At 33.1% G+C, this 17846-nt stretch overlaps 1 protein-coding gene and 1 long non-coding RNA gene across 10 annotated transcripts; one reads left to right on the forward strand and one right to left on the reverse strand.

The window, feature by feature from the left end:
- Positions 1 to 479: 479 nt before the first annotated feature.
- LOC115447987 lies at positions 480 to 4938 on the reverse strand. Of its 8 annotated transcripts, none has more exons than XR_005113244.1 (5): positions 4524 to 4938; positions 4001 to 4103; positions 3402 to 3579; positions 2991 to 3149; positions 480 to 2822 (listed from the first exon to the last, which is right to left on the reverse strand). It is a non-coding gene; the product is annotated as an uncharacterized LOC115447987 (long non-coding RNA). The 8 variants fall into 8 exon arrangements; XR_005113246.1 differs by having other exon boundaries at positions 480 to 851; positions 2111 to 3149; XR_005113245.1 differs by having other exon boundaries at positions 480 to 1428; positions 2111 to 3149.
- Positions 4939 to 5645: 707 nt separating this feature from the next.
- Positions 5646 to 17289, forward strand: LOC115447973. Of its 2 annotated transcripts, XM_030175273.2 has the most exons (6): positions 5811 to 5936; positions 8438 to 8587; positions 10411 to 11694; positions 11986 to 12151; positions 12485 to 12683; positions 13506 to 17289. In XM_030175273.2, the coding sequence occupies exons 1-6, from the start codon at positions 5811 to 5813 to the stop codon at positions 13621 to 13623; spliced, it is 2043 nt and encodes a 680-aa protein (XP_030031133.2). In that variant the 3' UTR covers positions 13624 to 17289. The 2 variants fall into 2 exon arrangements, with proteins under 2 accessions (XP_030031134.2, XP_030031133.2); XM_030175274.2 differs by lacking the exon at positions 8438 to 8587 and having other exon boundaries at positions 5646 to 5936.
- The last annotated feature ends 557 nt before the right edge of the window (positions 17290 to 17846 follow it).

Genomic DNA, 17846 nt, shown 5'->3' on the forward strand with positions numbered 1-17846 from the left:
ACAAAGCGTGGACTTTTTAATAGAATATCTACAATATTATTATATTCATATGTGATGCAAAAACTTTTAATTCTTCCTTAAAAGCATTATACGCTTGGACTCATAAATATTATTATAATATATATTTCAAGTAGGTACAGTAAATAAAAGAAAACAATAATATTATTGTGTACGATCCTTAACCAATATGTGATTGAAATGTCAGCTTATAATAATAGAACAAAATCGCAATCAAGCATAATGTATTTATAAATTACGATCAAATTTCGGCTGGGCTGGATCACAACTAATAATAATTCTTCAATTAATACTGAATGCATTTATCGTTCCGTGACACATACTATGACGTGGAGCCTTGTATTAAAATGTGTTAACGTTAATATGTCGCATCCCTACCATGTAACCATAGACATAAAAAAAACATCCACTCTATTGCCGTTGAAAAAAAGCGCGGGAACCTCTAAAACGAAAAGGCGCAATTTTAATTTATTTATTAATTTATTTATTAATAAAAATTTGAACACGATTTAAGTTACATAACTATAACATATTTATATCTTGATACATATTTACAACTAGAAGAAGGAATTGGTCCAAGATGGGGGGGGGGGGGGACAAGGAAACGTAAGAAAAAAGCTGAGACAGGGTTTGATGAGGCCGAGTTGGAGGAGTCAGATTCTTCATCTCACAAATCTGTTGATGCTGTGGATAAGTACAAAACCTTTCAAATACCAAATTACCAAAGAGTGTATACTGAATATTCAGGTAATGTTGAATATATTGTATTCTTAGAAAGCCTTGAAAACAACAAGCCGCTGGGGGATAGATATATGATGTTTCTTGCGAATAATCTGAAAAGATACAATAAAGGAATTAAGTAATTAGTACGTATGAATAAATATAAGGTGGGCGTTATATTTGATAGTGCAAATTTGGCTAATGCTGCACAGTCAAATAAAAATTTCTTGATATGAATAAGCTTAAAGCCAGTATACCAGCTGCAGCCACGGAAGCTACTGGTGTTATTTATCATGTTCCTATCAATCTATCGAACGAACAAATTTATACTGCGCTAACAACCACTAAAAACATAATATCTATTCGAAGAATTATGAAAAGAATCAAAAATTATGACAACACATTTAATCTACAAACCAACACAAACTGTGTGTATTACATTCTCTTGTCAAATTTTACCAGAAAGTGTTAACTTCAATAGCTGGCGTTTTGAGGTTACACTATACATTCCTCCAGTTAAACAGTGTCTACGCTGTCTCCGATACGGCAACTTAGCAAAATTTTGTAAAAACTCCGAAAAATGTTCCATTTGTGCTGGCAATCGCAATTATAAGAATTGCACAATAGCTCTAACTAATGCCTGTTGTATACATTGCAAAGGGAGTCATATTCCTATTTCCCTAGAATACCCTGTAAGGCAAGATAAAATTAAACAAAACAAAGAAAAGTTAATTAAAAGATCATCTGTGGACGTTGTCAATGAAAAATCATTTCCTTCACTAGGTGGCAAGAAAAAAAGTCCTAATGAATTATTTATATCATTTTTAGATTCTGATCACTTTTTGAAAGTACTAGTTGATTCAGTTATAAAAATTATCACTATGAGCAAATCAAATGAAACTAGCATTTGTAGTAAAACTATTAAATATTTTCTCATCCAAAACATACAACAAGAACAAAAAGCTTCCTCTTAATTTTTTCTCTTTTATGGATTATATAAATATTGTACAATGTAATGCCCAGAGTTTACTAAGTAATCATTATATTTTTTCACATTTTCTTTATGAGAAAAGCATTCATATTGCCATTATATGTGAGACCTGGTTGAAGCCACACCATCATATTAGTTTCAAAAATTATGAAATAGTGAGATTAGACAGTGGTAACGATCATAACGGCGTTGCTATTTTAGTACATAAAATCCTTAATTTTAAAAAACTAGACACTTTTAGCGATAAATCCATTCAAAATATCGCAATTCGTTTATATTATGGTAATAATAAGGAACTGACCATAGTATCTCTCTACAGCCTCAAATTATGCTCTCCACGTTTCTCTAAAAATAAATTTTATAACCTAATTCAAAGTTTACCTGAGCCCTTGCTTATTGCTGGAGACTTCAACGCCTTGCACCATAGTTGGGGCTGCATGACTTCTGATACTTGTGGATCTGATGTTTTAGAATGTATAGATGATAATTTGTTGGTAATTCTGAATGATGGTCAGATGACAACAGTAGCTTCTCATAAATGGCGACAAAATGCTCTTGATCTTACAATAGTTTCTTCTGATGTTGCAGTTTCGTGTGATTGGTCCGTGCATGATGAGCCTCAAGGAAGCTATCATTTACCTGTATTAAGGCTTTAAGAGGCGCCAATGACCTTGCGATTATATAAAGATATTGAAAGTTTTGTTAGAAACAAACAAATTTTATTGCCTGATAGTAAACAATATCCTCAACAATATAACTATCATAAAATTAATTGGAATACATTTAGAACGATCACAGATAGTTTTATGTATAATTTTCATTATAATGAAGAAAATCCTTTAAATGCATATGAAGAATTAATGAATTTGTTAGATACAGCTATTGAGTTGTCTATGTCAGTTGGGAATCGTCTTAATTCTCAGAGTCAGTCCAGCACTTATTATAATAAAAATAGAAGACCTCTACCTTGGTGGAATGTTAGGTGTGCTTTGGCTGTTGAACAGGCCAAACTTGTATATGTAAATTTCAGATGTAATTCAACTAAATCCAATTATTTACTTTTTAAAAGCTGTAAGCTATTAAGAAGTTGACCCTGAAGCAAGAAAGGCAAATAAGTTGGGAAAATTTATGTGAAAGCTTCAACAGAACTACTCCTTTATCTAGAATATGGTACTATATGAAAATTTTCAAAAAGTAAACACTAACTCTAATTCCTGTACCAGATTAGATTGGATTTTTGATTTTATTAGAAAATACACACCTTCCACTGTTGAGGCTGAATTAAACTTAAATAATAAACTTATTCCTGCTTCCAGTTTTGATTATCTTACAAAATCATTTACTTTTGCAGAGTTAAATTCAGCCATTTCTTCTAGACGAGATACAAGCCTTTGGCCTCGATGGTATCCCATATAAAGTCCTTAAACATTTAACAAATAATTCAAAACATGTTTTATTAAAGATATATAATCTGTTAAGGCATCATTCAGTCATTCCCTTAAGTTGGAAAACAGATTGTTTAGTACCAATTTTAAAACCCAATAAAGAGAAAGAACAAGCTGATTCATATAGGCCAATAGCTTTAATTTCATGTATGGGAAAAATATTTGAACAATTGTTAAAACAAAGAATAGATTTTTTTTTAGAAAGCTATCATATTTTACCATCGTACCAATTTGGATTCCGCAAGGGCCGCTCTTGTCTTGAAAGTATTTCTCATTTACATTTTGATATTTTCAATGCATTCAAGAACAATGAAGTTCTAATAGGTATTTTCTTTGACATTGTTGGAGCATTTAATAATGTCAATCATCACATATTAGCTTCTGAATTATTGACCATTGGTATTCCTGAAAAAAATGTGAAATGGATTTTTGATTTTTTACATGGTAGAGTAGTGTATGTCAAATTCCAAAATCAACTTATTGGACCTAGAGCATCATTCAAAGGTGTCTGTTAAGGAGGAACTTTAAGTCCTTTAATATTCATATTATATATTTATAAGCTTAATTTAATAATTACTTTACATATCTCAATCTTGATATCAATATCAACAAAACTAAAATGATAGTATTTCATAAAACTCGTCCTATAACAATCAAATTGTTTTAAGATTAGAGAGAAATTCCACAAGTGTCTGAAGTAAAATTTTTAGGGGTAGTTTTTACTCAAAATATTTCATGGAAGAAATATGTTGATTGCATTATGGGAAGGGCAGGTAAGAGATTTAATATTTTAAAATCACTTGCAAAAATGTCTTGGGGTGCTGACCCATGTTGTGTAAATGTTGTATAAATCATTTGTCCGCAGTCATTTTGAAAATGGTTTTCTGTGTTTTGCATCGAATGAAAAGCTTGTGAAGAAATTGGATGTTCTGCAAAATAAAAACCTTAGATTAGTTACTGGTGCTATGAGGACAACTCCTATAAATTCATTATAAATAGAGTGCAATACTCCTCCTTTATCATATAGATTTAAGTATCAAAAATATTGTTTTCTTCTTAAATTATTATCTATGGCTAATAATTTATTATTGCGAAAATTAAAACATTTTTATAGTCAGTGTCCCTATGGTCCCACTACTAATGTACCTTATCCACTTCATGATTTTTCATTTATAATTCAACTTGATCAGAAATATAAAATTCATAGACCTGAGAACTGGGCTTGCTATATGGACAGTTATGAAAGTAAATTTACGTCCATACCTATCATTGTAAATAATAATATGAAACATAAAGAAGAGGTAAACAGTAGTTTCAGATGAATACAATGAATATAGAAAAATATTTACTGATGGTTCCAAGTCGAGAAATGTATCAATGGCTTTCTATATTCCTCATTTACTTTTGGATTTGGTCGCAAACTTCCGTCTGAGTTGAGTATCTTTTCTGCTGAGGCTTTGGCAATATTATTTACATTGCAATATATTCATCAAGTAAATGATCAACGTTGGCTCATTATAACGGATTGCATGAGTGTTTTACGTGCCTTACAGAATAATAACTTGGATTGTAATACGAATTACATTATATACAACATCAAGAGTCGTTGGTTTCTACTGAAGAATCAAGGCAAAGAAGTACAATTCCTTTGGACACCTGCGCATGTAGGTCAAAGAGAATACAGATGTAGGCGTAATAGGAAACGAGCAACAGAGACCAATAAACTAACGAGCAAGTTGATTTTTTAGCCAAGTCAATTGTTGACAGTGACAGCGGCATCCCTCTCAGGCATCCCTGTTGATGATGTTGCCAGTAAATAATAAGAGAGTCTATTCATAACGAATGCAAAGAATATTGGCTGAATACGTTAAAAGTAAAAGGTACTCATTATGCAGCAATTAATTCATGTGGGAAAGTGTCCTTGGTTCTGTCGATTCAATGTCAACGAGTATCGAAAATATTACACTATATTGAACCGACTTCGGTTTGGACATGGTTGTTTTAAAGCCCATCTTAATTGAATGCGTATTGTGTCGTCCCCTAAATGCACGGATTGCGATCAGAATGTTGATCAAACAATCACATAATGTTTGAGTGCACTGCCTTTAGTATACAAAGATTTATATTTATTGACAAATTAATTAACATATACTGCAAATCTGAGCTTGTCCCGCGCTCTATAGTAGAAATCAAAGAGAATTATAATATATATGGAAAGTAGAAATACTGAAACGAACAGAGACAAACCAAGTAATTTATGAATATATCAGCAATACAGTAATTGATATATAATGAAAAATGAAAAGGATTTACAATAAACTTACGACTTGGCTTTGGCCTTATTAAATAACATTAACAAGAAAATAATATGAAGATTTGGCTTAGGCCTTATCGTACAGAATCTCATTGAAAGCACTATTAATGACGAGGCTGTATGGGCTAGAGCCCTTTGCCTTCCCAATAGAAAAGGGAAAATAAAAAAAAAAAACTATTGCTTCGACGAAGACAAATATTCTCTTTGGGGAAAAAGTGATTGAATATTACCATGTGTTATCGTATTTTTTTATGAGGTATAATAATTTTAGTGTCTTCTATGTTTTCTATATGATATTTCTAATAATATCGTTTGTGGGGTAATGGAGTCACCACCCTTCTCGACACATTCCGAAGCGCCTCCTTTAAGTGAAGACAGTGGTTTACTGATCACAAGTGGCTCTTTTTCAAGTGATTCTGCAAGCGGATGGCATCACGTTGCATCGGAGGTAAAGCACTACGCATATTTCGTTTATTTGAAGCCTATAAATCACATATGAATTGCAACAAACCAAGTACCCCGAATTTTATGTTTTTTTTTCTCACTGCAAATTACGTTTGTCTACAATCTATTGACACAAATGCACATCTCCATTTAAATGGCAGTGTGTAGGTACATTGACGTCCTTCCAGTATATAAACAAAGATTTCTTTATCATTTTGCACTGAATTGCCAAGTGTTATTAATATATCACAATGATACTGTAAATTTGTAATCTAAAAGTGCTTATTACGTTTAATTCAGATCATAACATAGCATCAGTTTTGACATTTATTGAAATTTTGTATGCATCTCCTAATATTGGTTAAGATGGTTTGGTTTTGTATATGTTATCAATATAAATGCCTGGTGAATTAGATTTTATAAGTAATATGTGCCAGATATATATAAGATGGAAAGTTTATACATGTCCAGGATGGAAAGTATTATAGCTCATGTAGATTGTTGATGAATTATCCACTGAATAACTTAGCGAATAATTCATGCACCAATATACAAAAATTATGAGTAACAAATACACCTGAGTAAGCTGTTTACACACTCTTATTCATAACTATTTGTCTGGACTTGGCAATTTTTGAATAAAATAAAAAAAAGTACTTAAAAGAATCTTTCTGTGGTCTTTTTGGACCCATCACCAAAATCAATTACGTCTAATAATATAGTATAGTGTCTTAAATATGAATAAGTCAGCAACTTACAAAAATAGAATATTGTGATAAATGTTGAGACTGTTGAATTTTATACTCATACAACAATCTCTAGGTGAAAATCTTAGCGAACAATAGAATTACCCAAAATTCATGTAAAATAAATAGCATAAAGCAAAATATATTGTAATGCATATTAGTAAGTAATGATATTATATTTTAAGTATTTATGTTTAGAAAAGGAAAAATATGTAATATATTTTTTTATAACAAACATCAAAGTAGTGAAAAATTAAGTTTATATTAACATAAAGTTTTTGTTCCCTGAATATGTTTATTAATCTTGTAAATTGTACCAACAGCATTATGAAAACAATTGCAAATTGATTATTCTGTTCAGATTATATCAATAATTAATAATAACCTTTTGAATTGCCATTACTTTAGAGATTTTTGTTGCTCACAATTTACACATGCAAAATTTAGCGAATTGTGATATTTTAGTGCTTGGTTGAGACTTATTTCAAAAGCGATTGTTAATACACCACATAATAGCTTCATATTTAATACAGTAGTACAATACTTAGAATTTTAATTTATGAATTTTAGTATATACAAATCATCAACTCATGTTTAATAAAATTTTATTAGTTTAATACTTAATTGTTGAATTCTTTGCTAATTTTGATTGGTTATATTGTATATGCTGTGTTCTTGTTATTCTAGTGCTTCAATGATTACAGATTATTTGCTGGCATAACTGTTTGCATCTGCTGTAAATTATGTCCCCTATATGGGGCAGAGGGCATCCACAGTGACTCACAATCCCGCACGGTTACCAATATATAATATTTGAAAGACTTTTGTGTCTGTTAGTTAACAAGAATGGGAGCTGTATTGCCATTTTGCATGTTAAAGTGGCATAACTTTTTTCAGCGATGATTACTTACAATTAGTGATAATGACAATTAAAGTTTAAATGAGACTTTTTTCTTGTGTTGCTAATTTTGTGTAGGTGTTATATTAAATTTTTATGCAACTGTAATGTTTTCGAAGAATCTCAAATACACTATTATAATTATTACCAGTTACTAAACATACAAATAATATGAAGATCATTATTCATATTAAATCTAGGCATATCAATAATTATAATTGTTATGATATCTAAATAGTAAATTCCTATCTAATAATGATGATTCACGAGTCTACTGTTGTCCCTTCAATGTTTAGATAAAGAATTTTATACATATACATTGTACCAGATTAATAACTGCAATTTTCTATAGGAAATTAGTAATGACAAAGTTATTAATGCAATGAATGGTATCTAAAATTTCCAAAAATTCATTCCATTTCAATCATATAAAGATACTTATTGCAATAATTCTTATTGCAATAAAACGAAATTTCGTCGTATTAAATTTTAAAGGCCGATATATCCATGCATATTAATTATTTTTACGTTTTTCTTTCAACTGCGAGAACTAATCACTAACTAGACGTGAATTTAAATTCTTTACTTGTCAATACTTGTTTAGTTACCCAGATTAAAGGTGAAACAAAATGTATGAAAAATGGACCTTAAGCTATAACCTTAAGCCTCATTTACGACTTGTTATAAATTATTGCAGTAGAGCGACTGTGACTGTTATTTATGTATATAACATTTCCTGTGTTACAATATTATTTTGCTTAGCGATTTTTATAAATATTTAATATTGTTATGCCAGAATAATTCTTTAGTTTATATGGATATATTAATTATTCATTCTATTTATGCCTTATTTTTCGGCAGTTACAAGAGAGTGATTTCGATGAGAGGTCACTATCCCTCTGCGAATCAACTGAAACTTCCGAACGTATGTGTGGAGATTTTTTCAATACAGTAAAGAAAGGCCCTGGAAAAGTAGTTCTAACCACCATAGAACCACCGCCAGAATTTCAGGTATACAATACGTAGAAAACAAATAAATAAGTTATAAATAAAACTGTTTATTCTATAACCAATTACAACATGTCACTTTCTATATAATATTTTAATAGGATTGGAGTAATTATAATTAACGACTAAATTTAATTGTAGGTAGTCACTTTCATTCGACAGTGAGTACGAATAAAACTCGGTCTTCGATCGAATATTTCGTTTTTCCATATATCAACCAAGCATAGCAACTAATGTTAGGTGTAACTTATGTGAGAATCCGCCTTGGTAGATGATGTGGTGATCCACAATATCTATTTCTGCCGCCGCAAGTAGCAATGAGTAGTCACTGTTTGGAGGACATTGTAGCCAGTGTAACTACTGGAAATAATAAGACTAAACATCTCATGACTCAGGATAACGAGCGCAGTGAAATACCAAACGATACTTTGAAATTACCATTACCATCACGCGAATGACAAGCTCTTCTCGTAATTCAAAGAAATAAAAAAATGCTACCGCCTTGAGACTTTAGAGAGTCAAGTGCTATACCCAGAGATCATCTGCGGATCCGCAGAGTCATACTCACGATATCGTGATTTATAATATATGTAAAGTAAATAATTCATACGAGCTTCTACGTGTACTTGTGCCTAGATTATACATCTTTTTCCTTAATTTGTCACCCAAATATGATACCTATTATAATGTACGGCGAAGCACAAGGAAAAAGAGCGAAAAAGGTCGTCTAGCCCGAAATAGGTGCCCGTACTTGCTTGTACGTCTATCACCTACTTTGTTGAATAACCGGATCCTTTATACCACCGGTCGGCAACCATTCAGCACGCAGTGGCCACATCGTGGCAAAACAAGTAAAGGCGGTCCGCACTTGTTAATAAATAAAAATACCTTTTTTTGTTTCCACGAGGTAAGTGCCGTAACTTCTACCGCCCAGCCTCTAGGGAGAGAGAAGCGGCGGTAGCTGCAGGATGGTTAGGTTAAAATTATCGGTCTAACAACCCGACTTTACACACACTACACACACCGTGGCCATCTTCAGCGTACTAGGGGCGACCACGGGTTCATCTAAGCACTGCGCGATGCTTCATGGGTGCTCCTCTTGGATCGTGTCATTGCTCATTAGCTCCCGAGCATTGACGGACGACCTGGGTATAGACGGCAGCATGAAGCCAACAACCCACACTGCCACCAATCCCTGGAATCGCAATGTACTCGAAGAACTCGAAAAATATGTTTACGGCAGTCAGGCTCCAACCGTCCATCGGCGTTCCCAGATATCCCTTATTAATTGTCTTTACCGACAGCCAGAAGATTAACATATATGGGGCTAATTTATCCAAAATCCACCCCAAGGGTTGTTATATCTCTTGATCCCCGCTTGACACTATTTTCTGGGATAACCTGTATACAACTTACGAATGCTTAACGTACGACCGAAAAACGTCAAAATATTCAACATTGAGTTCATGAAAGTAAATGAATTAGTAGGTTTTTTTACTTAAAATTAGCATACAATTCGTATACACCAACAGATTATAACAATATTTTCATATTCAGTTTGTATTTAAATGATAATTTTATTAATGTTTACAATAGGAATAAATTGTTTTGGTACGTGTAGTTGTAGTCACTGCGTACACGGTACGACTATTACGCTGAGGTCTCGGATTCGATACCCAGTTCGGGTAAAGTTCTATTGAAATTTTCTGTTTTTCATAACCTTGGATGCTAATGTGATAGATTATCCTAATATTACGTTAATATTAAACATTTTTTCTGACTATTTACGTTAATATAAACTGAATTATATTTTATTATTATTACAGGATGTTCCTGCCCCAGTAAATGTGGATAAATGTACGGCTGTGTATGTGCCTCCATCTGTTGTTTTTACCAATGAGCCTATAAGTAAATTAAAAACGTCGAACTTAGATGTATCTAGTAGTACAAGGCGCTTGTCGCCTTTGTACCCAAGAAAATTAAAACCGGAGTGTTTGTATGAACGTCGTCAAGGACTAAACCACAGATTTGCAAGCCCGAGACTGTTGCACTTAAGCCCTTGTCGCGGCACCAGACCATCGTCGCGGAATTCGCTTTCGTCGCGGCTGTCCAGTAGCCACAACTCGCTCGTAACACAATTCCAAGCGGATGACTCGAGCTTTATAACACAGGCGATATCGCATGACACTTTGCCTGCTCAGAAGTCTGATATAACTGACATGTACAATGTTCCTTTCGACAGCGACATTTATGCTGTCCCTATAGACATGGTTCACCCTAGTCATAGTAATATGAGAAACAAAGTTAAAAAAAGTGCAAGAACTAACAAGAAACGTGTAAAGAGTACTCCGCAGAGTACTGCAATTATTAACGATACGGTGGAAAAGAATCAAAAACCAAAGGAATCGAATAGACATAAAGACATTAAAACTAAAAGACACAGCTTACCGAGCTCTTCGTTTAAGAAAAGCGCCACAGATTCCGACACAGACTCGCTACATTTAACGTTACGAGAAATGAGGAAGTACTTGCATACTCTCTATTCTAGTTCCAGTGATTCAGAATGTAGGAATACAATACATAAAAAGAATAACACAATAGTAACAAGTGTCGGAATACACTCCAGACATGTGAATAAAGAGACCAGTTCTTCTGCTTTCTTGAAAGAAAATGTTGATATATCGAGGACTATCGAAACAAATAATAATCACAGAAAAACAGCAAAGAATTCGTTTGGTATGAATACTAAGCATATGAAACATAAAGAAAACATTACAAAAGACATTTTAGAAGTTAGTAAAAATGACAAACTGGTGAAAAAAAACATTTCAAATCAGAACCAGAAAGCCAAGTTGTCGCCTGTTAGAATTTTGTCCCTTAATTTAAAACAAAGTTTCTGTAATCTTTTTCGATGGCGAAGGCAGCCTGTGGTAGAGAATATTACGGAAATAGCAAGAGTGGATGGGAGAGAAGACACGCCTCCAGCAGTTGTCCGTCGGGCTTTGCCGCCGCTGCCGCAGTCTCATGCCACCTCGCACTCGTCGAGACGACCTGCTAACGAGGACGACACTGTTATGGATTTTGCCACGTCGATACAGAAAGTCAAAGACGTAAGCATCTTACTATTTTGTTTAGTGTTACTTGCCATTTACATTCGTTTTGAGGATTCAATTTGTTGAGGCAAAGATACATTTATAAGTCATCCATATTATTTTATGATAGATAAATATCTAGTCTTGACTTCGAAATTTTGTTTTTAATAAATGATCCTAATTATTTTTCCTAATAACTTAAAATACTTAAAGCACAATCTACATTATAATTTAGCTGTTGCATAACGATATTCAAGAATCCGACATTAAGCTTTCATATATTACGTTCATAATACTATTTTTTTGCAGTATGGGTGGTATTGGGGCCCGATATCAGTAGAAGCAGCAGAAAAAATACTTTCCAATGAGCCGGACGGTTCGTTTATAGTCCGGGACAGCAGCGATGATCATTATATATTTACGTTAACGTTCAAGTTGAATGGTCTTAGGCATGTAAGGATAGAACACGACCAGGGTAAGTTGTCTTTTATTCGATACTTTGTTTCCATCAACTTAGATAAAACGACTATACTAGGTAAATATTAAGGTGTGTCCAAATAAGGTCAAAGCGCCGCCCCGCAAACAAGCGGAATTGTTTAAGACTATTTTTTAAGTTATTACGAGACGCGTTAACCTGTTATAGACAACAGCCGATATCACCAGCCTTAACTATGAATAAACAGTTATATGTAAGATGTCAATTAGGTACTTAATCGAAAATGAAACTGTTATGTATAAAGGTATCTGTAACGATACGTGGACTGTTGCATCGACATTCTACCACTATTACTATGCTATATGATTTCAGGTAACTTCTGTTTTGGAGGCTGTACAATGTTCAAGGCGCAAACTATAGTCGAGTTCATAGAGAATGCCGTTGAAACGTCTCGTAGCGGTAGATATTTGTTCTTCTTGAATTTGCGACCTCTACTGGGCCCCGTAAGGGTACAACTTTTGTACCCTGTGTCCAGGTTTAAGCGAGTGCAGAGCTTACAGCATATGTGCAGGTGATTATGCATATTCCTTACTTTCTGCATTTGCGGAATCTGCATCAACCACTTTAGTAAATTGGAGTTGAGATTAGCAAGAAAACATGCAAAAATATACTTTAGCAAGTAGATTTTACCATGTAGACAATCACGACAAGCAGACTTCTGCAATTTTTATAGCTTGCGGGACTTGCAATAACAACTCACGCTTAAACACCATTAGGCGATTTGTGCCACCAACTTGCATTTTATTCCTCGTGTTGATAAAAAATTTTACTTGTTGAGCAAGTAAAGATGACAGTTAAGATACATGCGACCCGTCTAAAGTTATAGACCTTATTGGTATGTCTTAAGTTGGCATGTTGTTGGGTGTTACCGATGTCTATTTTTGCCGCCAAGCAACAGTATGTATGCACTATTGTGGTCCTGTTAGAGAGATATTGTAGCCAGCTTACTTTATCTTATTAAACTTAAAATACTATGTGTCGAAATGACTGGCGCAGTTGAGTGCGTTGTTATTAAAAATTCTGGTTATGTGACACAAATTTGAAAAGAAATTGCTGGAAAATCTTTCTAATCTAAACACGGCTTAAAAATTGAGATAATATATATTGCATAAATATTTTAATATATAGATTGAACTATATTATAGACTCAGGGTTGTAAATATTATCTATATGCAAGAGGAATAGAAGCATTATAAATACTTGTACCGAGTAAATTCGCCTTTCCATTGTTTTTTTTTTGACATTTACGCTTTCCGTCAAACTAAGATTTGCGCTCATGAAGGCATGGAGTGCGGCTCCGGCTTCTGAATAAGTATGTGACATTTTGTTCCAGGTTTGTGATACTGAAGTACGTTCGACGCGACCTTATAAGTAACCTACCTCTGCCCCGGCGGCTACTTGACTACTTAAGCGCTACGCATTATTACTCGGAACTTCTCGCTGATATTTAGTGTCAAGTGTCGAGTGCGAAAGGCTATCTTGCCGCGTCTTTGACTTTCTACAACACACCTATATATAATGTAAGGTTGATTAATTGCAATGAGTTACATTGGTTTGTAAGTATTACTGGCGTATAATTTTAAGTAAAATGTATTTATGCGTATTTATAAAAGTCTCTTAATTTATTTATTACTAGTACATTCACCCGTGATTCATGATAATTCTTCAATACATAACATATTTTGTACAGAGTTTGATAAAATCAATTTTTTGTAACGTGTATTTCACCGACATGGTAACGTAGTGTTTAGTTGGCTTGTGACACATCGGCAATTTATACGGAAAGTGGCGGACATAAATATAAATTATTTTGATAATGAATTGTGTACATACATATTAGTGTTATTCACTAATTGACATTAAGCCACATTGCGAGTTTACACTGACATGAATCCAGGCCCGGTCACAAAGGTTGTAGATGTACTGAAATAATTAGTAAGCATATAGAAGCGGAACGGTCACTTCGAGTGATTAGTGCCAGCATGGGTGTGCCCGTTTTCACCGACCACGAGACACTCGACTTCTAAACAAGTTTAGAAGTTATCTAATACAATATAAGAACCTATCATGGATATTATTAAGATTATATAAAGATGCAACATGGATTTGGGCTTAAAGGGTAAAATGTTTACAAATCAATAAATAAACTATTTGAACAGTCACTTCTGTGGTCAAATATATTATCTCAATCAAAGTCCCACGAAAAGGAAAATAAATCATTTTAACGAATACAAGTTGTTTCACCAAGAAAGAAATATTAATGGAATTTATTAAAATTGTTCAAACAGTTCAATGAACGCTACACTTATTCATCGATTCTGTGAATATTTTTTTTTAGTAAGAAAACTCTTTGGTAAATAACTAAATTCTATCGAAATCAATTTGTTAAATTTTCTATTCCATATATCCAATATAATATATCCCTTGCATCAGAGAACTTTAGTATATTTTGAAGTAATTTATTTGATATTTATATGATGTCCTTAACTGTAACCTATTAACCGCAGTAGTTTGTGAAATTGTTGATACCTGATCACTTTTGCCCTAAATATTATAATCTGATATTCTATCATCAAGGAGAGGCTGTATCCGCGATGTGCTCTGGTGTCGCTTCATTGGGTGAGTGTGAACTCGGGCATTACTCGTAATATAAATATGAGCTATATTGTGATAATTGTGGTTCACTCTGATAGTTTGCAAAAGACGTATGAAGAAGTCAAATTAATGTTGCACGCTTTACTCAATTTGCTGTGAGCCTAGAGATATATTCGAATATTTTGTATGAAGTGTATGAAATATTTTTAATACCTATACCACTGCGAGAAAATGGAATAAATCGTAAAAACGCTTTATAAAGCCACAACATTACAACCACGTTGGTTAATTGCTCACTGTGGCTTAACCTAATGTATTACAAGTTATGTTATATTTTGTAGGTAATAATTGAATTGTTTTACAATAACGTAGTTATATGTTATATTGTGGTTGTATTGTTTCATATCGAAGGTGTTTTATTATTATATAAGTTGAAACAACTTATTGTGATCGTTTCTGCGTTACATTTAAAGTTGTTACTAAACTTATGAGTGATATCAAATTAAGAGCGTCTCTTGCATGAAATTACATGAATAATTTAGAAAATTATTGGATATACAATTAACTCAAATATGCTACTGTTTGTCTGAGGTTATAATTTTATCATACTCATTGAACTATGTCGGTTTTGTGACATATTTCTAGCTAACGTTATAATTACCTGGCAACTTAGCCAGTGTATGAAGAACGCGGCGTGTACAATCTTTCCTTTCTGCCAAAGTATAAGATCAAATGCTCACGCACATGTTATGAAAACTGTTGTATTTAGCTGATTAATGTGCGTTGAACATAATATGTGTATTTGTACGTATTAGATTTATTTATGTGTGCGATCATGACGACTTAAAACGATGTTACTGTTGCATTTTCTATGTAGTAGTTACATTGAAAGTGTAACAATTCTTTGTTCGGCAAAAAGCGCATGCCGCGTCCTTTCTAGATGGTCTATGTTTGACACACGTAAGTAATTATTCCTTTCTGAATGGCAAATTTCATAATGATAACGTTGTTACTTGTACGCAACATACGTATTATTATGCGCTGCCAGTTTATTAAATTAATCATAAATAAAATAACTTAATGCATCAAGATGGAAACAGTAGCAATCGCGTATCAACGTCTTTATATAGTACAATATCACACGCGTGATTGTTTTTTAAATATATTATGAATGTCGAAATAATGATTTGAAAAATTCCGAACATCACCTACGTTACGTATTTGTGACTTATCTTTATGTATTTTACCAAGTAGTATAAATATCAGCAGTATCAACTTACATTGACACATTTTGGACAAGTGGACGATGGCAAGTGTGAACACTCTATATAATATGATAATTTTAAAATTTATTATGATCAATAATGAATTAAGTCAGGCTGACGTGCTGACAGTGGCTCTCGAGCGTCTCATTTTTCGTAGTCGATATTATGTTATGATTATTCTGAATGTACTAATTAGTTTATTGTAGTGAGTATAAATAAAAAACAAATAATGAAATTTCGCCCGCGATACTTTTATAAGATTTTTCAACGCGGATATTTTTACGAGGCCGTCTAAATCGTTCATGTCATCTCAACAGATAGTTACTAGCCAATTTTACAGAGAATGCAGTTTTAAGAAACTACTTTTTAATATATTATTCTCAGTTTTATCAAGGTGCCAGAACACCTTTTAAGCAACTTAAACCGTTTAAACCTTTTCAAAGCCTATTTTAAACTCCACGCCCAGTTTACTTTGTAGACCGGCGCAAGACACTGATGCACCAGTCACCACTTTACTCAGCAGATGATATATATGATGAATAGATGAAGTAGATTCTACTACTGAAGGCTACAGAAGGAAGGCGATCACGTTGCGAGTTCGTACATTTTTAAATAATTATCAGTTATCTACTTAAAAAATCTGGTGTAAGGTTGCTTTTGATTTGTGTTACGATAACACAAGCGCCGCTCGCGGATTGCGAACAGGATGACATAGGACTGCGAAAGTTTTGTAAATACTACCATTCGTCAGATCTGGACGCATATTGGGATTTGTAACATATGACTGAAGGCTAACCAAGTATCGCTCCACGCTAGACACAAGCAAAGGTGGATTATTGATTATTTGAAATGGTACTCAATGATATAAAAATGACACAATTTGTCGCACCCATCAGAAACTTGTCCTGCATTATACGTCGCTGCGAATGTAAGTTGCGTCATCTGCGTGTTTTGAGACACCAAAGATAAAGGAAATGTTTTTAGTTATATCATCAGGAGCCTGTGAATCTTGATTATTGTATTTAATGTTATCTTGTGATTTATTAACACGAACGCCGTCGAGCAATGAAAATAAAGCACGTATGCTTATAATACCACCGTACATTTTATATTGTAAGTTCTTTCATTATAAGATATTGCAACAAACATATCACCATAATAACAATTATTGTTATAAATACGCTCGTATTACGATTTGTAACCAAAATTATTTGTATATTTAGGTTATTACAATTATTTTTTTCATTATTATTTGCATTTTCGTTTTTGTTTTATCATTATTTCACCTTATGCGTACATAAAACATCTTCACTAAAGCTTATTATATTATGTAAATATGTCTTTCGAGTCAGGTCTCCGGTGACGATTTCGTTTGTTATTAAGGGAGTGTGTTCTATATAATTGACTACTCCTTCTGCTTGACATATTGTCGTGTATAGATAACATCTTTCACTTATATTTGCGACATGAGACCATGGTTTATTTTGTCTTAGTTGTCTTGTTTTAAAACATAATTTATGAATATTATTTAGTAAATAAAACGAGACAACAATCACGTGGTCTAACGCTGTTCGTATTGGTACCTGCTTGCACAATATAGTCTCTTATGCTATTTTTATTACAAGGATCTTTAACTATATGTCGGTGTTATACAGTATTATAATTAATTACAAATAACAGAACACCAATTTTAGATTGTAAGTAAACCTGCGCAGTGCGTCTATTTGTGTGTGTTTGACACAAATTATAGACGGACTTCGATAGATGATAATTTAAAATATATTTTAGAAATTCAATTCTAAAACGTGAGTAAA

This window comes from Manduca sexta, chromosome 27, assembly GCF_014839805.1.
Source record: "Manduca sexta isolate Smith_Timp_Sample1 chromosome 27, JHU_Msex_v1.0, whole genome shotgun sequence".
NCBI lineage: Eukaryota > Metazoa > Arthropoda > Insecta > Lepidoptera > Sphingidae > Manduca > Manduca sexta.